At 46.8% G+C, this 24,319-nt stretch overlaps 1 protein-coding gene across 5 annotated transcripts in view; it reads left to right on the top strand.

Annotated features, from left to right (window-relative positions):
• The window catches only part of LOC142576414 (neprilysin-1-like), an 85,093-nt gene that overhangs the window by 30,480 nt on the left and 30,294 nt on the right, over window positions 1–24,319 (top strand). For 4 of the 5 annotated variants that reach the window (XM_075686541.1, XM_075686544.1, XM_075686545.1 and 1 more), the window contains 9 exons: window positions 784–896; window positions 1,811–1,869; window positions 2,002–2,053; window positions 2,763–2,830; window positions 9,180–9,310; window positions 12,700–12,765; window positions 12,830–12,937; window positions 17,503–17,579; window positions 18,945–19,407. In XM_075686541.1, the coding sequence (XP_075542656.1) occupies window positions 784–896; window positions 1,811–1,869; window positions 2,002–2,053; window positions 2,763–2,830; window positions 9,180–9,310; window positions 12,700–12,765; window positions 12,830–12,937; window positions 17,503–17,579; window positions 18,945–19,044 (774 nt within the window). In that variant the 3' untranslated portion in view covers window positions 19,045–19,407. Of the gene's footprint in view, window positions 1–783; window positions 897–1,810; window positions 1,870–2,001; window positions 2,054–2,762; window positions 2,831–9,179; window positions 9,311–12,699; window positions 12,766–12,829; window positions 12,938–17,502; window positions 17,580–18,944; window positions 19,408–24,319 lie in introns of those variants that run through there. The other variant, XM_075686543.1, reaches the window with a different exon arrangement.

Raw genomic sequence — 24,319 nt, forward strand, 5'->3', positions numbered from 1 at the left:
TGAGGCGAGCATCAAGACTGAGTTCGATTCCCTTTTCTTTAAGTGAATATTATTGCTCGCTGCAAAGGACGCCAAAGAAACCCCACGTGGTTAAAAATGAATCCGGAGCCCTCCACTGAAGCGTCCTCCATAACCCATTGTGCAAATTTGCGACGTTGAAGCTCGTGACTTGGTAGTTATGCGCCCGCAATATATTCATTCACTCGCGGGGCCTTGCATGCCGCGAGTGCATGCAGCGTGAGCAGCCGCGCACTATTACAAAATGTTCCGTTTCTGCATTTATTAACTTAATAAGCGGGCCGTCATCATACGTCGCGGCCATAATGGCGAATCAATCAGTGACTAAAGCACCACAAACTGCGGCTTCACCACGCCAGAACTTAAACAAATATGCGAAGCTAAAAGAGCAGAAACTCTGCCAGAAGCACAACATTGCCTTACCTTTATTGTCGCCGTCTTTGCATCAACGGCACAGTTTCCAGCACACCATGAAGAAATTTCGCTTATCTATTCTTAGATTCGATCGTGACCAACGCCCGCGCTCTAACGCGGCCCTGGCCACCGAGTAGCAATGAAATACACCGAAATACTAGGACAAATTGTTGCACTGCTGATCACTGGAGCTGTCAGCACGTTGCGTCGGTGTAGCTTACGAAATGTGTGCCCCGTTTGCGCTAAGTTTGCTCGCGCTCCGCGCAGCTATCTTTCGAGGCCCAGTCAGTGGCACCCGCTCAGTCTTCTGTATTCCTTCCGCTCATTCGCTTTGCCTTCTAATATACGCAGGTCCCGGATCTGCGCAAGGAGGAGTTCTTCCTCAGCCTCCTGCGCACGCTCAAGATTTACAACCGCATCATGTTAGCCCGCCTGCGTCGCTTCAAGAAGGCCGAGGACTTCGGGTGAGTGGCGCGCGCGGGTTTGCCCACGTGGTCTATACTTCGATGCTTTGGCGGCGATAGTTCTCCCAGCGGCTTATCAAGACCGATTTTAGTCTCATCCTCCTGAATAGAATACTCGAGTGGGATTTAGTTTTGCACGGTTAACGTGGCCTTCAACAGGCATTCAGTATATCTCAGTGCGCGGGGAGTGCAAAAATGCAAATGCGCCTGCAAAGAACAATAAGCTAAAGCAATCGTCGCTACGTGGTATGGAATAATTACAGATACGTACAATTTCAGTCTGCAATTTTACACCATGAGTTATATGCATGTACAAATTCTAGTAAGTAGAGTATGCGTTGTCTTTCCTTTCTTTCTTTTGTCATTCTTACAGCTCTAGTAAACGTGACAAATAGATAGCATTCCAGTATCCACTTTCTGTATATGGAGTTCCCACGCGAAAATTTCGCCTCCGTTCTTTTTTAAAGATAAATCGACGGAAAAGCCGTCTGTTAAGCATTTGTGTTGCAACAGTTAACGTGGCAATCAGCGGAAGCGACCACCAGCAGCAACAAAGATGCAGCGATTAGCTTGGTGCCAAATCCAACGAGCATTTAGAATCTCGAGCGCGTAGTTTGTACAGAAAAATCTGTTGAGTGATTAATGCAGGAGCCATAAAGATACCGTGTAGCGGTGCGTTGTAAAAAAAGAAAAATGTTCACGGATGTCTAATCGCTGAAGGATCAGAAACAGTGGCAGACGCTGTTGCCGCTGGCTACATGAACACAAGCTATAGCACTCTGCGACTTGAGCGAACGCCGATAACACTTGATAGCGTGAAGCACATTGTTTATCGTTTTGTGCCGTGCTCTGTACAAGATGCTGTTGTCGTTTCCTGCTACATACTCTGGATGTCGTCCTTGGTCTCCTTGCAGGTGGATTCCAGCCTACCCGCATACCCCGATGCACTACAGCCTACTGGGAAACTATATGCGTCCGTACTCTCAGTTACTCGTTGCGCCTCTTTTTTTTTTTTCTCTAGCTCGTGTGGAACGGTCTCGTGAGCCCTGTGTCCTGTACAAAACGCTCCATTTAAATTGGTTTTCATTTCTCGTCTTCTTTCTAGTTCTCCCAGTCGACTACATTCAGTACCCGTTTTTTCTACTGGACATGGCCCCGTAAGTGTAAAATATTTTCTCGATTTTCCCAGACGTAACACTTGCTGATTGCTTCCCAGTTCAAAAAAAAAAAAGAAAGCCCTCTCCACCTTTCTCTCCTCCCTTCCTCCACCTCCACCCTTTCAAGCCTTGCCCCTTCCTCTCTCTTTTTTTAATCTTGTACTTCCTCGACCGTTAGAAAATTATAGTTTCTGCTCAGGGTGCAGCATGTAAAAAACAAAATACTTGTCCAGGAGGCATGAGCCTACCAGAAGCCGGAACTCGCGCCTCAGTTCCTTTTTTGAAACTAAGAAAATACTATTTCCTCCTCCTCCTCCTCTTCCCCTTTCTCGCTCTCAATAAAAGCCTGCAAGCAACGCGGAGGCTAGTGCAAGAACACGATCATTGAGCTAGGGAGCAGTAAGAGGAAATGATTCCTGTATGCATGGGCCCGACGAGTGCAGGTCGACTGTCTCTGGCACGGTCATCCCAAGTAGCTCGCATCATGCGTTTGCGCGAACCCTGTCTTAGCGAGGCAGCTTTGCGTGGCGTAGTAATTGGAGTCGCTCAGGCAGCTCGAGCTGCTACTATAGCTGTTCCGTGACGTGGGTTATCGCATGCTACACGAGATAACGGGGAGAGACAACGAAAGTGTTTTCCTTTCGCTGTTGCTACTGTGTGCGCGCGGTTTACAAATTTGTGCGATTTTGATCCTTGCCTCTCTGGACAGACCGATCAATTTCGGCGCCCTCGGAACCATCATGGGGCAGCAGCTGACGTTCGGTTTCGGGGAGCAAGGTGAGGCAAACGATTTTGCCATAGAATAAAGGGACACTTTTAGGTAGAGACACTGAGCCAGTTTAGTCTAATAAGGTACTCTTACGAAAGTCTATTCTTGTTAACTTCGCAGGAAGAGGTCGATTACCAGTATTAAAATAAGTACGAACTTCGAATGCTTCAATTGAGTGGCACAACCCCTTCGCCGATATGTCACCGTGACGTCACTGATTTTAAAGTATTTTCTCATGTTTAAAGCATGTTCACAGAGAAGTTCTGCAAACTTGCTCGTTCGGATATTTGATGCCATCAGAACACAATGTAGTCAATTTTTTTTTACCGGTAAAGAGTTATCTAGACGAGAGTAGAGTTTCCAACTCCATGACGTCACTGCACGTTGGTGCGGGGACTTCAAAACTGACCTGACCACATGCGTTTAGCTTTTGCGTCTTTTCTGGCTTACTGAGCGTATTCTCAACGTAAGATTGGCTTTTGTGCCATTGTAGAATTCTAAATTATAATATTACAGCTCAATTTAGTTATGCCTTAAGTGTTCCTTTAATGCAGAAAAATACGTTGATGTATGTTGCCACACTTAACTATACTGCTTACTCATTACGTTCCTTTAGAAAGAAAATAGAGAACATATTTATTTATTTATTTATTTATTTATTTATTTACCGTGCCTTCGGTGCCGAATTATTACACAGGAGAGTTGTTGCGTAACATTGACAAAAGAAAAACTTTATAAAACACGAACTTTAAAAGGACGCGATGAATTCGACAAGAACTTCCTTAAATAAAAAGAAACGTTAATGACAATAAAATAGAACACCGCAGGACAAGCCGAGTGAATATTGTAACTAACCTATATTTACGGCTAGGTAAAGGTGCTCTCGAAATGTTGATGGTCTGCTGTTGAGACGTTCTTGAAAGAAATTAGCTGAGGAAGCTGTTGCAGAATGGTTTCGCTACCTTAACGCTGTAGGTCAATGCGTGTTTGGACGTTACGGAGTAGGAGAGACGAATTCGTTACGTAGGAAAAGAATGCCGTTATATCATTAGACTGCTCGCACAAGGGCACGTGCAAGGTGAATATCATTTGTCCAGAGGGGTCCAGTGCCCGGCTGTGGACTGTGCTAACGCCTGCAGCAGCTGCGTTCCAGATCAGTTTGTTCTACAGTGCGTGGACCAAGCATGCGGCATGAACACGCGTGGTCTGATTGCTGTGTTGGCCGGTCATCATCATCAGCCTGGTTACTCCCACTGCAGGGCAAAGGCCTCTTCCATACTTCTCCAACAACCCCGGTCATGTACTAATTGTGGCCATGTCGTCCCTCCAAACTTCTTTATCTCACCGCCCTCCTAACTTTCTGCCGTCCCCTGCTACGCTTCCCTTCCCTCGGAATCCAGTCCGTAACCCTTAAGGACCATCGGTTAACTTCACTCCTCATTACATGTCCTGCCCATGTCCCCCCCCCCCCATTTCTTTTCTTGATTTCAACTAAGATGTCATTAACTCGCCTTTGTTCCCTCACCCAATCTGGTCTTTTCTTATCCCTTAACGTTACACCCATCATTCTTCTTTCCATAGCTCGTTGCGTCGTCCTCAATTTAAGTAGAACCCTTTTCGTAAGCCTCCAGGTTTCTGCCCCGTAGGTGAGTACTGGTAAGACACAGCTATTATACACTTTTCTCTTGAGGGATAACGGCAACCTGCTGTTCATAATCTGAGAATGCCTGCCAAACGCGCCCCAGCCCATTCTTATTCTTCTGATTATTTCAGTCTCGTGATCCGGATCCGCCGCCACCACCTGCCCTAAGTAGATGTGTTCCCTTACCACTTCCAGTACCTCGCTACCTATTGTAAATTGCTGTTCTCTTCCGATACTGTTAAACATTAGTTTTCTGCAGATGAATTTTTAGACCCACCCTTCTGCTTTGCCTCTCCAAATCAGTGAGCATGCATTGCAATTGGTCCCCTGAGTTACTAAGCAAGGCAATATCATCAGGTAATCGCAAGTTACTAAGGTATTCTCCATTAACTTTTATCCCCAATTCTTCCCAATCCAGCTCTCTGAATACCTCCTGTAAACACGCTGTGAATAGCATGGGAGAGATCGTATCTCCCTGCCTGACGCCTTTCTTTATTGGGATTTTGTTGCTTTCTTTATGGAGGACTACGGTGGCTATGGATCCGCTATAGATATCTTTCAGTATTTTTACATACGGCTCATCTACACCCTGATTCCGTAATGCCTCCATGACTGCTAAGGTTTCGACAGAATCAAACGCTTTCTCGTAATCAATGAAAGCTATGTATAAGGGTTGGTTATATTCCGCCCATTTCTCTATCACCTGATTGATAGTGTGAATATGGTCTATTGTTGAGTAGCCTTTACGGAATCCTGCCTGGTCCTTTGTTTGACAGAAGTCTAAGGTGTTCCTGATTCTATTTGCCATTACCTTAATAAATAGTTTGTAGGCAACTGACAGTAAGCTGATCGGTCTATAATTTTTCAAGTCTTTGGCGTCCCCTTTCTTATGGATTAGGATTATGTTAGCGTTCTTCCAAGATTCCGGTACGCTCGAGGTCATGAGGCATTGCGTATACAGGGTGGCCAGTTTCTCTAGAACAATCTGCCCACCATCCTTCAACAAATCTGCTGCTACCTGATCCTCCCCAGCTGCCTTCACCCTTTGCATAGCTCCCAAGGCTTTCTTTACTTCTTCCGGCGTTACCTGTGGGATTTCGAATTCCTCTAGACTATTTTCTCTTCCATTATAATCGTGGGTGCCACTGGTATTGTGCAAATCTCTATAGAACTCCCCAGCCACTTGAACTATCTCATCCACATTAGTAATGATATTGCCGGCTTTGTCTCTTAACGCATACATCTGATTCTTGCCAATTCCTAGTTTCTTGTTCACTGCTTTTAGGCTTCCTCCGTTCCTGAGAGCATGTTCAATTCTATCCATATTACGCTTCCGTATGTCAGCTGTCTTACTATTATTGATTAATTTCGAAAGTTCTGCCAGTTCTATTCTAGCTGTAGGGTTAGAAGCTTTCATACATTGGCGTTTCTTGATCAGATTTTTCATCTCCTGCGATAGCTTACTGGTATCCTGTCTAACGGAGTTACCACCGACTTCTATTGCACACTCCTTAATCATGCCCATAAGATTGTCGTTCATTGCTTCAACACTGAGGTCCTCTTTCTGAGGTAAAGCCGAATACCGGTTCTGTAGCTTGATCTTGAATTCCTCTATTTTTCATCTTACCGCTAACTCATTGATCGGATTCTTATGTACCAGTTTCTTCCGTTCCCTCCTCAGGTCTAGGCTAATTCGAGTTCTTACCATCCTATGGTCACTGCAGCGCACCTTGCTGAGCACATCCACATCTTGTATGATGCCAGGGTTAGTGCAGTGTATGAAGTCTATTTCATTTCTAGTCTCGCCGTTCGGGCTCCTCCACGTCCACTTTCGGCTATCCCGCTTGCGGAAGAAGGTATTCATTATCCGCATATTATTCTGTTCCGCAAACTCCACTAATAACTTTCCCCTGCTATTCCTAGTGCCTATTCCATATTCCCCCACTGTCTTGTCTCCAGCCTGCTTCTTGCCTACCTTGGCATTGAAGTCGCCCATCAGTATAGCGTATTTTGTTTACACTCTACCCATCGCCGATTCCACGTCTTCATAAAAGCTTTCGGCTTCCTGGTCATCATGACTGGATGTAGGGGCGTAGACCTGTACAACCTTCATTTTGTACCTCTTATTAAGTTTCACAACAAGACATGCCACCCTCTCGTTAATGCTATAGAATTCCTGTATGTTACCAGCTACATTCTTATTAATCAGGAATCCGACTCCTAGTTCTCGTCTCTCCGCTAAGCCCCGGTAGCACAGGACGTGCCCGCTTTTTAGCACAGTATATGCTTCTTTTGGCCTCCTAACTTCACTGAGCCCTATTATATCCCATTTACTGCCCTCTAATTCCTCCAATAACACTGCTAGACTCGCCTCACTAGGTAACGTTCTAGCGTTAAACGTTGCCAGGTTCATATTCCAATGGCGGCCTGTCCGGACAGTCTGTTGGCCTGTCTATTGGCCGGTACTTTCTTTTAAAGCGATGGCTTTACTGGCCGCGGACTTGCGATTTCGCCGTGGCCGTGCTCCGAGGAGGTACATGACGTCCCAACGCGCGCCTCGCCGCGGATATTTCTCTCTCTCTCGCTCCCTAGTCACTACTGCGCATGCGCCACTTGTAGCACCGAGCCACAGGTGTTGCGCCGCCGCTGTTTGGTATGACGTCACACCACGTTCCTCGTCGTTGCGTTCGCCTCCGCTCGCTTCGCCAGCTGCGTCGCATGCCTGATAACATGTCGGAAGATTGAAAAGCAACGACAGTTGAGGCGACAGTATGGACGGCGACAATTCTGATAAGCAGGAGGAGGCCTGGAATCGACATCGGAACGAGATGAAGAGGAAACGAATCGCCCAGGAAACAGACGAACAGCGCGCCGAATGACTGGCTGAACGCCGCAACATAGCTAGACAAGCAGACTAACCTGGGCTTGCAATCAAGATTAACCAAGGCTAACCATGCCTATGCCTTAGCTTTCGCTACGTATATCCTGGCATAGCCGAGCTAAGCCACTGCCAATTTTTTTCTGATACGGTGGCAACCATATCGGCCGGTGGACCACCCTATAGATAAGTGTAATCCACACGGTACTGTATCCAAGGAACGAGAAAGGGGGTGCTGCAATGGCGGATGAACACTTAGTAACTTTGTCACTTGGGGGAGCAAGGTGAGCACAAAGCGATGCAGGGACAGAAGATGAACCGCATCGGGATGGTGAACGAACTCCTCCAAGACGGATCAGGCGCCAAAAATGGGTTTCGCCGCGCAGGACGAACTGCTGCAGAAACTAAAATAAAAAGAAAGGTATGCACAGTGACCAGTACCGAGCCCGGATAGCTTAGCGTAGCAATCAGATCCTACCGCAGCGCTAATCACGGGAAACATTATAATATTTCTGAACTCGCAATATTAACCGCTGACTACGAACTGAAGACGTTTCTGGCGCGACTTTGTGTTGATATGGCTCTTTTCCGAGGACAGTACTTGTGCACTTTACGTACAATCGATTTTAACATTTCATCTATAACTTGTTCAACGCTTACAGCTACTGCTAATTGTCTGTTTTGTTAGAAAAGAGAATCCTTTGCCACGCTAACGCTGATTCCCATCGAAGCAGGCTACTGTGCGCACGTAGGTTCTCCCTCATGCCGGTGCAGACCAGATTTCACTTATACAATTCACTACAGAATTCACTTATTTAAGCAGATGAAGAAGCATCAACGTATAAGTGTGTACGGACAATGACGGAGTGTGCCTTGCAACCGTTTGCAGAAGCACGGCGTCTCATATGAAACTTCCAAGCTTTCCAAATTTCCAAGCTTTCAATAATGATCTGCAAAGTGGTACAAGTAAATCACGTTCTCCAGTATACTCCTGAAAAAGGAACTGCTCTTTAGTGACAAAAAAAAAAATACCGGCGCGGCAAGGCTCACTCGCACCTGTACGAGAACGAAAACTGAAAGAAACTTAAAGAGCGTCAGCGTTGCGAACTGTTTGGTGAATAGGTTCCGTTAGCTTTTCGTTAATTTGAGGATCGGAGTTTCGACTGCGACCCCATTGCAATTGCGAAATACACGAACAGCAGCTGCAACACTGACGCCTTTCCACCAATCATTTAAGCGGATCGATGGTGCATAGCGCAATTGCATCATTGATCGATTTGCGAGGATCACATGATGCCATGGTATCGCGTCGAAAGGCGTCCAATGGGTTGCACTTTTCTTTTTCCGTATAAGCCCACGTCCACGATGTGGAAACAGACGCGGCAGTTGTTGCAGCATTGATGAGCACGCTAGGTATATGCTCCTGCTGCGCTCCCTCAGTTCGGCTTCACCGCAACGCACACAAGCAGGAAGGTTGAAGCGGAGGAAGCGCGCATGCAGCCATTCCGCGTGCACTTGTGGCTGACCCATCGTAAAGTGAAACACGCCGAAAACCAATGAACACGTCGACCGTACTTTAAATTAAAAGAACTGCTGCATCCGACTAACGTGTCTGTAAAAAAAAATTGAACGAATACGCCTGACGTGTATACCTTAAGCCACCACAAGTAATTAAGCAGAATATACACGGCTACGGGTGTTATCTGCGGCTGGGAAACACCGGCCTTTCATTCGAGACCACTTCTATTCCACCCCCTACCCTTTCTTCTTTTTTTTTTCTGCTTGCTGTCGGCCGTCTCTGCCGTCGTCATCGATTATCTGACTGGCTCACCCGCAGGCGCGCTGTACGATGAGCACGGCAAGCTGGTGGAGTGGTGGTCCCGCGAGACGCACCGAAAGTTCGTCACCGGCGCCCGCTGCCTCTCCGAGCAGTACGACCAGTTCAACAACCCCATCACCGGCATGAAGGTATGCGTGGCACGGGCTTGGCGCCGATCGGCTCGGAGACCCCATATAGAGCGCCATCATCAGCTGCGTTTATGCTTCTGAAGCGCGCTATTCTACTCAGGAGCGGCAAAGCTAACTTCTCGTCTCTCAAAATTTTAAACTCGGACGTAGCACTCTGGAATGTTGCCTTTTATTCCGTGCTGTACGAGCCCCGGGCAGCACTTGTCGAATTAACGCTTTCGTCACAGCGATTCTTATATTAAGGCGGACCCCCAACGTTACGTATTTAGTACAGCGCTTCCAGGCCTGTCACTATCTGAGAGACGATAACCTCGGCGGTTTCGGCTAAATATCAGCCCTCTAAAGAAAAGTCACTGTCTTCGAACGGCCGAATGGGGAAATGTATTTGCGTCTTTCTGCCAGGTAGCTTTTCGCTGGTAGCTTTTGCATTTCGCCAACAGTATTAAATGATATTCTCCAAAAATCATTCCAAATCATGAAACATCTGATAGGGCCATTCATGCGGCTGCAAGCTCCTTTATCTGATAAAAAAGCCGTTATATAGGACTATTAAGGGAGCATTTTGCCACTAAGCAGCGCAAAATCCGCTACAAAAAAGTTCATCGATGCGACGAAACAACCTCATGTTGTTTTGCGCACACATTTCTCTTCAATACTCTTGAATGTCTCAGCATTAAGAAGAGGATCTTATGCGCATGATTTGCAACGGCTCAGTGAAGCAAGTTTTACTTTTCCACAACTATGTAATTCTGGATAAAAATGACTGAAAGGTACGATTTCGTAGCTAATAGGATACACTAGGTTCCCTCGAAAGCCCTCGAACAACCAGGTCAGCGTTCATATTTTGGTTCAGTCACCACTTAAACACTGCCTAATTTCAAACTTCCGTACGTTGAAATGACCTGTACCCAAATAACTACAGTGGAAGGATATTTTATACCATAATTCGCACGGTCAAAATATGACCATCGGGAATTTCAGGCATGGTATTCATGTCATATTTCACTAGACAAAATACTTATATCGTTCACTCATAGCCGTTAAGACAACGGCAAAAAGTGAGAAAGGCACGTTGCTTCAGAGTGACTGTGGATGTATACTCAAACCAAGCGGGCAGGCGTTTTATGAAACACTCGATTCCTTTACATTCTCAGTGCTCTACTCCCCACTGAAAACAACAAAGTACCTTCAATATTTTCCTCCAATTTCGTAAAGTATTCCGCCCATATGCTAAGGTTATAATAAGCAGGCTTCCTAACTTTGAACTTGCTAAACATATGCAGTCCTATCGTGCTGTAAGACGAGCAGCACCCAAACCTCACGCGAAATAACGTGGTTTCCAGTGGTGGTAATTATGTGATATACGTAGTACTATAGTCGTCTCTGCAGAAGAGTTCCTAGCAGAAGCGTCCCGAGAACACGGGCTATAAAATCATCATCATCAGCCTGGTTACGCCCACTGCAGGGCAAAGGCCTCTCCCATATTTCTCCAACAACCCCGGTCATGTACTAATTGTGGCCATGCCATCCCTGCAAACTTCTTAATCTCATCCGCCCACCTAACTTTCTGCCGCCCCCTGCTACGCTTCCCTTCCCTTGGGATCCAGTCCGTAACCCTTAATGACCATCGGTTATCTTCCCTCCTCATTACATGTCCTGCCCATGCCCATTTCTTTTTCTTGATTTCAACTAAGATGTCATTAACTCGCGTTTGTTCCCTCACCCAATCTGCTCTTTTCTTATCCCTTAACGTTACACCTACCATTCTTCTTTCCATAGCTCGTTGTGTCGTCCTCAATTTGAGTAGAACCCTTTTCGTAAGCCTTCAGGTTTCTGCCCCGTAGGTGAGTACTGGTAAGACACAGCTATTATATACTTTTCTCTTGAGGGATAACGGCAACCTGCTGTTCATGATTTGGGAATGCCTGCCAAACGCACTCCAGCCCATTCTTATCCTTCTGATTATTTCCGTCTCATGATCCGGATCCGCCGTCACTACCTGCCCTAAGTAGATGTATTCCCTTACGACTTCCAGTGCCTCGCTGCCTATTGTAAATTGCTGTTCTCTCCCGAGACTGTTAAGCATTACTTTAGTTTTCTGCATATTAATTTTTAGACCCACTCTTCTGCTTTGCCTCTTCAGGTCAGTGAGCATGCATTGCAATTGGTCCCCTGAGTTACTAAGCAAGCAAGGCAAAGGGTTGCAGCGGTGGCGTAGAGGTAGAACACCCGCCTCGCGTGCAAGAGGTCCGTGGTTCGAATCCCGGTGCCGGCAATTTTCCACCGGATTAAAAAAAAAACAATCCGCGTGTTGATAAAATTGCACAAACAGGCCTGGAGTGTGGCCTGATCCCGGTGACCAGAACCGGTAACGCACTCCCTCACCAGAGCAGGATTGGCCACCCTGGTGCAGTACTTGGCCACAACCTCCTATGAACACAACAATCAAACCCCGGCCCTCAGTCCCCAGCAGCTGCGAAGCAACTGACCACGGCGGCGGTCAGACCTGCGACGCAGCAGAGGGTGCTAAGAATCACTGGCTTCGGACAGGCCTCCATTGGAATATGAACCTGGCAACGTTTAACGCTAGAACGTTATCTAGTGAGGCGAGTCTAGCAGTGCTATTGCAGGAATTAGAGGGCAGTAAATGGGATATAATAGGGCTCAGTGAAGTTAGGAGGCCAAAAGAAGCATATACAGTGCTAAATAGCGGGCACGTCCTGTGCTACCGGGGCTTAGCGGATAGAAGAGAACTAGGAGTCGGATTCCTGGTTAATAAGAATATAGCTGGTAACATACAGGAATTCTATAGCATTAACGAGAGGGTGGCAGGTCTTGTTGTGAAACTTAATAAGAGGTACAAAATGAAGATTGTACAGGTCTACGCCCCTACATCCAGTCATGATGACCAGGAAGTCGAAAGCTTCTATGAAGACGTGGAATCTGCGGTGGGTAGAGTGAAAACTAAATACACTATACTAATGGGCGACTTCAATGCCAAGGTAGGCAAGAAGCAGGCTGGAGACAAGGCAGTGGGGGAATATGGCATAGGCACTAGGAATAGCAGGGGAGAGTTATTAGTAGAGTTTGCGGAACAGAATAATATGAGGATAATGAATACCTTCTTCCGCAAGCGGGATAGCCGAAAGTGGACGTGGAGGAGCCCGAACGGCGAGACTAGAAATGAAATAGACTTCATACTCTGCGCTAACCCTGGGCTATAAAATGCTACGTGACTATACAAAGGTTTCAAATGCACTGAGACGGCGACGCTGATGTGAACCCATTGAGTGGCGACCATCGTTGTTTTGTGGGCGTGTCCGTGTGCGTGTGGGCGTGCGTGTTTGTAGTTTAAGAGAAAGCTCATTTAACCTACGTGATCCCCGCAGCTAAGCGTCAACAACACCCTGGAGATGAGCATCGCCGACAACGCGGGCCTGCGACTCGCCTTCAAGGTAAGTGCCGGGGAAGGAGCCAACGACGAGCCAATTGCGTACTGAATCCGCCTACGCGACACAGGCTTTCCGGGTGTACATGACCAAGTACGAGGAGCGCTACGGCATGTACTCCATACCCGGCATGGAGCCTTGGACCATGGAGCAGGTCTTCTTCATCGCGTACGCCCTGGTGAGCAGTGTCAAGCTTTCGGATCATATATTCACCTTTCCATTGGGGAGCTAGAGCAGGTTACCTCTCGACTGTTGCACGTTGGTATAGAGCGACGTATTCTACTGTTCTTAGTGCTTTTCAGAGCAACAGGGTTATCTACGAGAACAACACGGTGATATAAATATACTTCCTAACATTATGCTGCTTCGTCAACCGCGGTGGCTTAGCGGCTATGGCGCTGCGCTGCTAAGCACTGCTAAGCGTTCGGCCCAGCCAAGCGGCCGAGTTCACTTCCGCGTTCGACAGCAGTTCCAACAGCTCAGGCACCGCTGAAAAGCTTGGTTGCCACTTAATGATTTCCAACATTATATCCGTGGTCTATCCCGTATTATTGCGTAGGTTTGCGCACCTGTATATGCTGGAAAACCCGCATAAACTGTTGTACGAGGCATTGGCTCAAATTTTTTCAGTTAGGAATAATTAAGTTCGCGTCATCAACCAAGTTATCAGTTTTCATTCTCGCTAGCCAGCTTCGAGTCTAACTTTTTTATACCGTTCATGGTTACTCCCGCAGTTTCTAGGAGGATGATCCTATGGTTAGGAATTTGTGCTGATGTAGCAATTAAATTATCTCGTTGCATTTTCCTTATCCATGCCAAAGAGCGCACTCACGATAACCGAAGTAGTATCAATATTGTTTGGATTAAACCTGTGCGATTCAGTGCGGCTACCTAAAGTCGGTATATTGCATCTTTGTTTCCGAGGCATGCGCCTTCGCTCTCGAAATGTTTTTTTTTTTTCGCAGACACAGTCTGTCGGCTGAAAGAATCGACCATTCCTCGGGATTGCGCGCACTGTTTGGACGAGTCCTCGTGTATCGGCGTAAAAAACAAGAACACTTTCTTGCACCAGTTGTGCCTCGTGTTACAACGCGGCATCCAGTATTCTTTTCCCGTTTTGTACTAAATGGCTCGACAGAATGCTGAGAAAGCGCGCGTAAAACGACAATGTTCATTAATTTTCTCATTATCTCAACGCAAGAAGCACCCCCCCACCCCGGAGGCCTCGAACTAGTCGCGCCACGTACGGGCTGAGCGCGAGAAATTATGGCGAGTTGTGAAGTCGCTCTCCCCACGGCACCACCGCGCAGTTCATACACCTCTCATATTCTTCTAACGTGGTAGCGGTACAAGGTAGATACAGAAGTTTTTAGAAAGAGTGAAAGGATGTGTATACAAAAATGCTAGAATGACAAGCACGTGTAGCATACTTGATTAACTCGAGCAGGCTAGGTGACCATTTGTCACTGCCCCGTTTCAGAGGGTATGCCAATAAATTATCATCGTCGAAGGTATTCAATCAGCGAGACCCGCAGGAAACGTCCACCTTCCAGTAGTGCTGGAAGCGCTTATTGAAGGCGCATTAAGTTGAATGGAAGCATTAACCAGTCAGCAGTCGAGATAAGCAAGAGACGTTTAGAGTATTGGTAGAGAAATAGTAGGGAAGAAATCGATCGGACCGGATTTGTTACAGGCATACGCAACTATACAAGGTAGACACCGAGGTTTTAAGGCAATAATAAACGATTAGGGAGACAAAGACAAACTGCTATACACCCTTAAACATAATTGCACCCTTTGGGCCGTATCTTGCCACACAACGATAATCGTCATCTGTCTTGTCCGCATTTCCTTTCTTTAACGCTGCGAGCCCGGTAATTCCAAGTCACGAACGACATGTGCGTTATCAGCATGACATAGCATTCTCGACTGGAATGTAGCGAGCGCAGCGTTTTCAAGAATGGAAACGCAAGTAAGGGAGATGACGATTACCGTTGTGTAGCAAATATACACCTCAAAGGGTGTACAGTTGTCTAAGAGTGCACTCTAAAACAAAATTACACTCTTTGGGTCGTATCTTGCCACACAACAATAAACGTCATCTGTCTTGTGCGCATTTCCCTTTTTTAACGCTGCGAGCACGGTACTTACCTGTAACGAACGGCATGCGCGTTATCAGCATGACAAATCATTCCCGACCGGAATGTAGCCGGCGCGGCGTTTTCAAAAAAGAAAGCGCAAGCAAGGCAGATGACGATTACTGTTGTGTGGCAGATACACACCCCAAAGGGTGAACCTTTGTCTTAGAGTGTGTAGAGTGATAAATATCTATAGATTACTTGATCGGCTCAAACAGGGTGACTTTTTGTCGCCGCCCCGTTCCGAAGGGGATGCCAATAAATCATCATCATCATCATCATTATCGGTTGCGAGAAAACAGAGGTCGGAGAAGGAGGTGCGATTGTGTCGTGTCGCGCGATCCTTGTGCGCGTGTTTTCAAGAAGCCGTAAAACTTCGGGACTAATACGCCGTGTGCCTCGCGGTATATAGCGCGAACGAGCAACAACATAACCTAGGCGAGGGGGCATATCCCAGAGCGCCAAACTCTGAAAGAAAGGTCCAATCAAGCGTCGACGCTAAACAAAAGAAGCACGACGTAATTGCATGGGAAAATAAGATACGAGTAAGATACAAAATAAGTGAATAAATGAACACGAAAGAAGTACAGAAACGAGAGATATAATCAACGCTTAATTATCGAATAAGCTGAACCAGCATGTATGTCAACCTTGCCTTCCTTTGTGTCGACACTTGCTTGATCCTTTCTTTTCGTGCAGACGAGTGCAGACCTGCAGACGAGTCTAGTGAAGACCAGAGGCGTTTTGTGCTGCACTTGGCTGACTGGACTGCACCCAATCTGGGCAGACTGCGCGTCCTCTTCTGCATGAGCAGACAAAAAACGTCCGACTTTGCATGCAGTCGCACTTCGCACCCACTAACTGCGTGTATGCCCTTGCCTGATTTGCCGATTTACTATAGTTTCCTTTCTGCAACAAATATTGATTGCAACTTTCCCCTTCGTAACTAATCCTAACAAATCGTAAGTTCCACCTTGATCTCCAGCTAGAAGAGGTGCACGCTCAATTTTTATAAATTGTTGCTATGCGGCGTGCCTAACGAGCCAAGCGTCCCAAAGCGCTGGCATTCACGAGGAAAAATTCGTGAACGTATTTTATTCCGCCTTTTTGGCATGCGTCCGTAACCCAATGGTTGGAGCACCGGCCATCCGGCCTGGAGTAACCGGGTTCGGAACCCACCATAGAAAATATAAACCACGTTAGTGGTTCAGATAGGAGTGTGCACAGTTGCGACGATGTGTTGTTAGAACGCAGCCTCCGTGGGAGCCGTTAAGAACAACCAGCCTACGTGAAAGCCCTCACTAACAGTGTCCCTAGCTAACGGGGTCAACCTGTGGTGTTGGTTGGCGCTGTCAAATCACTGCTGCGCTTAGGGGCAGCTGCACATATTCTATCGACAATTGCCGCCAGACTGTACATTCTACTACTTCTTGACTAGTTCAGTATCTGGTTTGCCATGCCATAGCGCCAGAATAATTCGACTGACCGCTCTGTCGCCTCAAACGAGCTTAAAGGGCTGCAAAAGCTTGAGATTTCTCTCTTGTCGGATATTAACGCGACAGCGTTAAGGGTCCCGTGTCGCAGAAAATCTTGTGTCGGCACCCGCCGCCCCGCGTCGGACGTCGCTTCGGAAGAAATAATTTTGAACCACGCGTACCCAACTTCATTAAAACTTCTTTCTGGGCGAGTTGGTGCATACTTGACATGAAAACTGTTTACAGCGCAAACACATGCAACCACAAAGTATAAGGGACTGTGTCCTGTCCCTTATACTTTGTGGTTGCATGTGTTTGCGCTGTAAACAGTTTTCATGTCAAGCGTACCCAACTATGCAGGCCCTCCATGTGACGAAAGGAAGTTACAGAACTAATGGAATTTCTCAAGGTAAAATACGTAGAAAAATCGTAAAGTACGGCTTACACACAACCTACAGACATGATAGCGTCGGATTGTAATTTGAATATACGAGAAAACATAATTCTGCTACGCGGAAACTCAAACACAAATCCCTTTTAGCACGATAGCGCTTTCCAGCTGCCGTTTAAGGTTCGTCTTCGCAGGAGCGACGCGGCCCCCTCGGTTCCTTGCTTGCTGCAGTGTGTGCCGGTGAACATTACGGTTACATAAGCTGCAGTTGCCGGGAAGCGTGAGAAGCACTCGGGGATCTTTGATTGGCGAAGCTTAAGCGTCCTCTAATATTTTTTTTCAACGAAGAAGGCAAAGCAAGATCATATACGTCCATCGGTTCGTTAATTTTCTAATTTATTTTCATATTTTAGTACATTTTTGCCCTCCGATACTTGCTTTAGCTGTCCCAAATTTTAAACCGGAATTGAAGGCTATTTACTTGGCAAAGGTTACTGAGCCCAAAGAGTAACACGGAGGCAAATACGGAAGGCGTCGCCATTGTCCTTTTTTATATTTTCGTCAGTCTTTCATCCGACAGCGAGTTCCACATTCTTACCTAATGACCAGACAAACAACCAGATATGCTTTCACTATTGCATTGCGCATTCTCTATTACAACGTGAAGAAAAAACGCTAGTTCATTTGCATAGCGTTCTCTTAACTACTTCCTGTTTCGCTTTGTCCTTTTTAACCCCAGTCGCGGTGCGAGGTCTCCCGGAAGCGCTCCATGTACTTCTACCTGCGGCCCCGAGACCAGATACCCAACCGCTTCAGGTGAGTTGTCATCGACGTAACAACTGCCATGGATTTCATTTCACTCACATGGTCGGGTCCAGAGACGCGTTCCGTCGCGCTACCCTACCCGTATCCACGGCAAGTTTGTTTGTTCCTATGAATATTCAGGAGTCATCATGCCATGAACCTCATGTTACTTGTCACCAGGTAAATTTGCTCCATGTTGATCAACAGGGGTCGAACAAGCGATTTCCCGGGTAGGACCCGATGCTTCGCCTTTCCTCAGTCCTCATTGCTCTGCTTTTAACACTCCCCGGGTCAGATCTTGAACACATGTTGAACTACCCAACCAACCAATTTGGACGTGGGAACAGCCGTAGCCGTAGCACAATTAATTGGTAGTGCAATGCACGCGTAATGCGGAGGTTGTGGGCTAGGTTCGTACTGCCGGCAAGTTGACTTTTTTTTTTCGTCCACTTTAATTTACCTTTAGCGTACCATTTTCAAACTTACATTAAAAATTAGATTTATTTCTCCTATCATTTCTTGGCTATATCTGTTAGCTTCATATGGTCGTGGCTGACAAAAATCGGGCCACTCGGTTCCCCTTCTTCTTTTCGCTAATACAAAAATAATGTGTTACAAGCATGCATCCGCAACAATCTGGACCCATATCAACAAAAGCCAGCATTTAAGGATAGTCATTGGCGTGATAGCAAAAAGGCAAACGTAGCGTGAACACCCAATCGTGGACGAAACCACGAGAAATCTTGTCAATGTGGGTTCCGTTCCGTGCACGGATGATGCAAAAGCTGTTCCGCGAGTAAAAACGAACCATGTCATCAGTGCTTCTGAGTACAAGAACCACCACTCCAGTGGTTTTGTCCTTTCTTTTTTTTTCTTATAAGTATTTCACGTGTTCTCCAGCTTCCTTTCGTTGTTCAGAAACAATTTCACGTGGTCCCATTCATCATCATCATCAGCAGCCTATTTTATGTCCACTGCAAGACGGAAGGCCTCTCCCTGCGATCTCCAACTACGTGGTCCCATTGCTGTGCAGTAATTGTTTGTGACCATATGCTCAGTTATAGAAGGCATTCTATTAGACGACACCTGCTGCCGCTTGAATTGATGGCACACAGTAGTACGCGTTTTAACTACGTGGACGGCGACATCCGAGACAGGACTTGGGGTTGAATCTGCTGGTCGCCGTTACAGTACTTGTTACCCTACATTTAAGCCTTAGGTCACGTGACTATCCGCGGAGATATAACCGGGGCACAAAGGTTGAAGGAAGTCAACGGGGCCCACAGCCGTGAAACTGCAGCATATATGCCGACTGTTGCTTATACAGTAAGACTTTCTGTGCTTTCGTACCCCAAGCCACGCTCGCATGCTTTGCAGGACCATCATCCCGCTGATGAACTTCGAGCGGTTCTCGTCCATTTTCAACTGCAAGGCAGGCACCATCATGAACCCAGAACAGAAGTGCATCGTGTGGTAGCCAGCCGGTCTCTCCGCGTGGCGCCCCCAAAGACCGCACCAGCTGGCCAATCAATATAAGTGCGCCATAAAGTTACCGATGTCGCGGTTCCCTGTTCTTTTCTTTAACGATGCCCTACTTCTTGTTCAGCATGAGGTCACTCAATGCACGCAATATGTTCATAGCTATAAACATAATCAAATGAGCTTTTATCAAGGTTTCTTTGGTTAACGTGTGCGCCAGGCGTAGCAGCAAATCGGACTATTTGCTTTGCATTGGTGTTGCTATCGCGGTTTCCTGACTTCAACAGATCCGCACACAGTGATACATTATTTGAACCTATAATTTCTGTAAATATTAGTAAATAAAAATTTCAATCGTATTGTCGTTTTTTCATGGCTTTTTTTTTCGCTTACAGACTTAATACGTTCAGCTCACCAAACTGATGAGTTCAGCTAATTTAACGAGGCCATTTATTACCAAGTGATTCAACTACTTCGGGTCAATACTTACTGTATGATGAGTTCATACTTAGTTCAATATTCTATGATGACTTCATAAAATGCTATATCCTAACTACTCTAAGCAGGCTTCCCTTTATCCAGGAGTTTATTGCGAACTCGTGCAGAAACTCGTAAGGTGTCGTCACAATACCATCAATCTTAGGCCGTAAACGTTTCCCGAGAACTGCACAGTGGCGACAGTTACACAGCAATGTGCCCGGTGTGGCAATGCGTGGCTAGATTGTGCATATATTGCACGCATTAAAACACGTCTCCTGTACAAGCGTGCGAGAGCAGCGGGCGCTTTCCTCTTCTTTTTTTTTTTTTTGGAACGCAGCCGCCACTGATCATGGTATCAATAAGGAAAGCTTGTAGTCTAGCCCATGACGTGAAGCAGGGACGCAGTAGCTGTGCGAAGTACTACATGTCGTGATTTTGGCATTGTTTTGTGTCTTTCGGAGTACACATTCGCAGATTCGCGCGAGTTGTTCGTTCGAGTGAGAAAGTCGGGTAGGCTGTATCAGGGACGCAGCCGTAGTGGTGCAAGTGAAGCGTCTCATTGGTGCTGCAGGGGGCGTATATGTTCGAACTGCATCACAAAAAGAAATAAACCTGTATTGTATTTTATTGTACTGTATCTACGTGTATTGTACTCGAGCCCGCCGCAGTCTCAGATTCTTGGGGCATGCCTCAATATCTTGCGCTTGCGCTTCCTGTGGAGACTGACACCTTCCACTGTGGTTAAAGTGGGGTGGACAAGGATTGGTATTCTCTGTCTTGCTGTATTCTGGCACATACCTGGGGTAATAGGCAACCTCCTCCTGGCCTAGTAGACAAGCTGGAGGTGTAATCTTATTTCAAAGATGCACGCTAAATAAATCGAGAGTTCGAGGCTGTGACATGCGCGCATTGAAACGGGCATTCTTCGAACATGTTCTTTCCCTCACCTAACGGGCGACAATTCGTCATCATTTCATCTGCTCCTCACGAGCTGCGGCAACCTCAAGCACATGCGGTCCTTCGTCTCTTAGATTACAGCCACTGTGCCGTTAGGGCGTGGCGTCACTTTCTTGGACAAGATAGCGTCATAGCCGTCCCATACTTTGGTCTATCACGTGTTGCTGAAAGACCCGGCACCTTCAGGTCGACGTCAATTTCATCGACGCCTGGCATCACGCTGCCAACCCTGCGCATTGACGAAGAGTTCCCGACAGCCGGCGGACTCGTGGAACGGCTACTCCAGGGACGCCATAGCCTGCGCTCACAACTGGGCGGCATCTTAAATACGAAACGGAAGGCGCACTACGATCGCAGCAACAGCTCTCGGCATCTCAGGCGAGCGTAGTGCATGACCGGATTGATGCGCTCCCCTTGCAGATCAAGAAAACTGACGACACCATTCTAAACGAGACACCGAACGAGCTGAGCGAGAGTGACACCTCAGACGTTAGCAAATATGGAGACGAGGTTGTCACAACGACATCGAAACTTGCAGTTCGAGGTTCAAAGGGCCGTACGTCTCAAGCTTCGCAACCTACGAGCAGACAAATTTCGATCAGCGCCAAGTGTACGGTTCCGCCGCTAGAACCACCGCTTGAGCTATATCTGGGCTCCGGGCAACTAAAGAGTGTTTTAAGGAAACAGTGGTAATCCTCAAGTAACGCTTCGGAGATAAAAGTATCTTTCAAGAGCACCTTCGATGTCTTCTCGGCTTGAGGCCGGTCGCGTCGTCTTCGAATATCATACAACTTCTACACCTATGTGACCAAGTACAAGTGCATCTAAGGATTCTCTAAGCCCTTTGAACTAGCCACCCTAGTTACTGCTCTATGTTATGGCAGGTTCTCGTGCGAATCATGCCATCAGAATTGGTGCTGCAGCATTACGAGCTTTACAAGCCACCGACTGCATCCACGGCTGAGTGAACAACTCTGGCAGAAGGTGACGCAACGCAACACATGACAAAAGCAGAGAAAGAACTAGATCGTCTGCTGCAGTAACCTCGCTTCCAGGCTTCATTGCCGGGAAGCTCCGGCTCAGTAGTCCTCTTTGAAAGCGTCAGAAGACGTTCAGAAAATTAGATACACCGAGGTCTTCTCCACAGAGCAGTGTGTCATCAGCAGTGACGCTAGAGAGGGGGGCTTATGAGCCTCACCTGTGCCGGCTTTGACATCAGGCAAGCATTGCGCCGAGATCTGCGACAACAATTGAAGACGTGCGTCTGACACGAAAAAAAAAAAATCAGATTCTCGCCAAGGACGGTCGATGCTTTCGATGTCTTGAGCAAGGTGCGATAGTTCTTCACGAAGGCATGTCACCTCTATGCGTGCGCCGAACTTCACAAGGAAAGATAATGTGACCTCCGCGCCTGTTAGCCTTCTTCCACAACAAACGAACCCCGTCGTACAGCTGCAGACATTGACGGCGATAATTGCAAGCGCGACATTATCAAAGTACTACGGGATCAGTTTCGCTAACCCCCCCCCCCCCCAACGGAAGTCAACCAGCTTTATTACTACGAATGCATCACGCACACTAGGTTGCCAATTTTTGAAAGAGGAAACAGCAACTGTAGGTGTTTTTGGAGGACAGGAGACGCGTAAGACGACGAGAAGAGTCCCCCTGTGCATCTTCACTCAAAAGGCAGATCAGCCCATTGAAACTGCAGCTCGGTAATTGCAGGCTTCAGCATCCCTAGATTATTGGGCGCCAGAATGAAAAGTCCAATCACTAAGACTAATTTGCACATCATTGCGGACGCAAGGGGATCAGCCTACGGAGCAGTTGCCTACGCATACATGTATGATTTCACGGGCAGCGCTCGGAGTACTACCGATACTGTTTGCAGCGACACGAGTGGCGCCAATCAAAACGACGCTGGCTCGGCTTGACTTAATGTCTGCATTGGTAGCGGCTCGTATGTAGCGCTGCCTTTCAAGCAACAGCGACATAGCCTATAATGAAGAATGCCGCTAGAGACTTGTACGCTCCGTCAAGAGCTGCTTGAGGATGCTGGGAAGACAACTAGATGGACATATTGAGCTTGCCACACTGTTCATTGAAGTCGAGGCCGTTCTGAATTCACGTCCTCTGCCCTTCGTCCACGACGACGTCAACGAGCCCTGCCCGCTTCGCAAGACGAGATTTATGGTAGGTCGACGACTAACAGCTCTGCCACATAAGGAAGCATTGTTTGAAGCTAGCAGAAGACGTTATAAAAGATACACGAAGAAATAATCGACATATTCAGAGATGCGTCTATGAACATGGAGAAGTGGAAAAGCAATTACCGTGACGTTACTGCAGGACTTCGAGAGAATTGCCTCACATTAAAGAATGCTTTGTTGCTCAAAAGACTGGAAAAAAACGAGGACCTGAAAGCATTTTGGAACCACTGGCTGAGAGAGATCTTAGTGAACTGGTGAGCTATGCGTTGAACAAAGCGAAGCGCACCGACCTGTGGAATAAAGGCTACTTAGTTATCGGAGACACCGTCCTCGACCGGTTTGAGTAATGGAAAGAACATAATTGTATTACGGACGTGACGGAAAGGTCCCATTCTGCTCTCTGCGCTTGGAATGTGGAACCGTAATCAGCAGTCCTGTTCAACTGCTGTACTCATTGGAAATTGACTAATGCCATCTGATAGGCACGGGAGAATGTTGGAACTGCTACTATCACTCGCCTAACAGACGACAATTTATCATCTCAACTGCTCCTTGCGAGCCGCACGCTCAAGCGCACGCTTCTGTTCATACCTTCCATTCAAAACATTGTGTCGTTTGGATGTGCCGTCGCTTCCTTGAACATGACAGCGTAGTTGCCAGCAGACTCCGAGGTCAGCCACAGGGAGTAGTCTACCAGCAAAATAAGATATTAAAATCTGACCACTGATTATTCTGATGCTGAACTCGTTCACTGCGTCAACAGCAGGCTCTCGCAGCGGACGTTGCTGCAGTTTTGTCGTCGTCATCGGAAACACAAAATGCCGAATAAAAAATGGGAATCAATCTAGAGAGAGTCCTGACCGCAGCGAAAACGTTTCTGCCGCTGAACCCAAGAATAGAGGACCCGAAATCCAGGATTGTAGGCATAGATTAGTATGGGCCACTGATCTCTGCTATGTCTGCTATAGTACAGATCAGTAGCATAGACTAAGAATAGGGAGCAAAGCTCATAATCATCTTGTTATAACAACGAAACTTCGTGCTATGCCTCCTATAGTACAGACCTGTAGTACCGACTAAGAATGGGGAGCGGGGCTCATATTAATCTTCTTGCTATAACAAGGAAACTTCGTCAGAAAAATGGCGCTCTTAGTATAAAAATTACGTCGGCAATTCGTAAAATTTCTTAGTGTGGAGTCTGATAATGCCACATATGATACAACCACTATACGAATTCTACAGTGACACAAGCGGGAAAAGGACAGTGTGGAAATAATTGGTCGCCTTACTGCAATCTCATTGAAGAAGTTCATAATAATCTCGCTATAACAAGGAAACTTCGTCAGAAAGATGATGTTCTTAGTATATAAATTACGTGGGTAATTCGTAAAATTCGTTCGTATGGAGTCTGATAATGCCTACAATGTGATGCACCTACGATACGAAGTAGCCGTGACACAAGCGGGCAAAGAACAGTGTGGAAATAATTGGTCGCCTTACCTGCAATTTCATTGAATAAGAGTCCTTTACGGTCAGATGCCCAAACTAACCATGTGCGTACGTCGAGTATCCAGGCGTCATTTCAGAAAACATCCTCGTAACTTTCACACACACCAGAACCAGTGA

The sequence above is a fragment of the Dermacentor variabilis genome, chromosome 3, assembly GCF_050947875.1.
Source record: "Dermacentor variabilis isolate Ectoservices chromosome 3, ASM5094787v1, whole genome shotgun sequence".
NCBI classification, from domain to species: Eukaryota; Metazoa; Arthropoda; class Arachnida; order Ixodida; family Ixodidae; genus Dermacentor; species Dermacentor variabilis.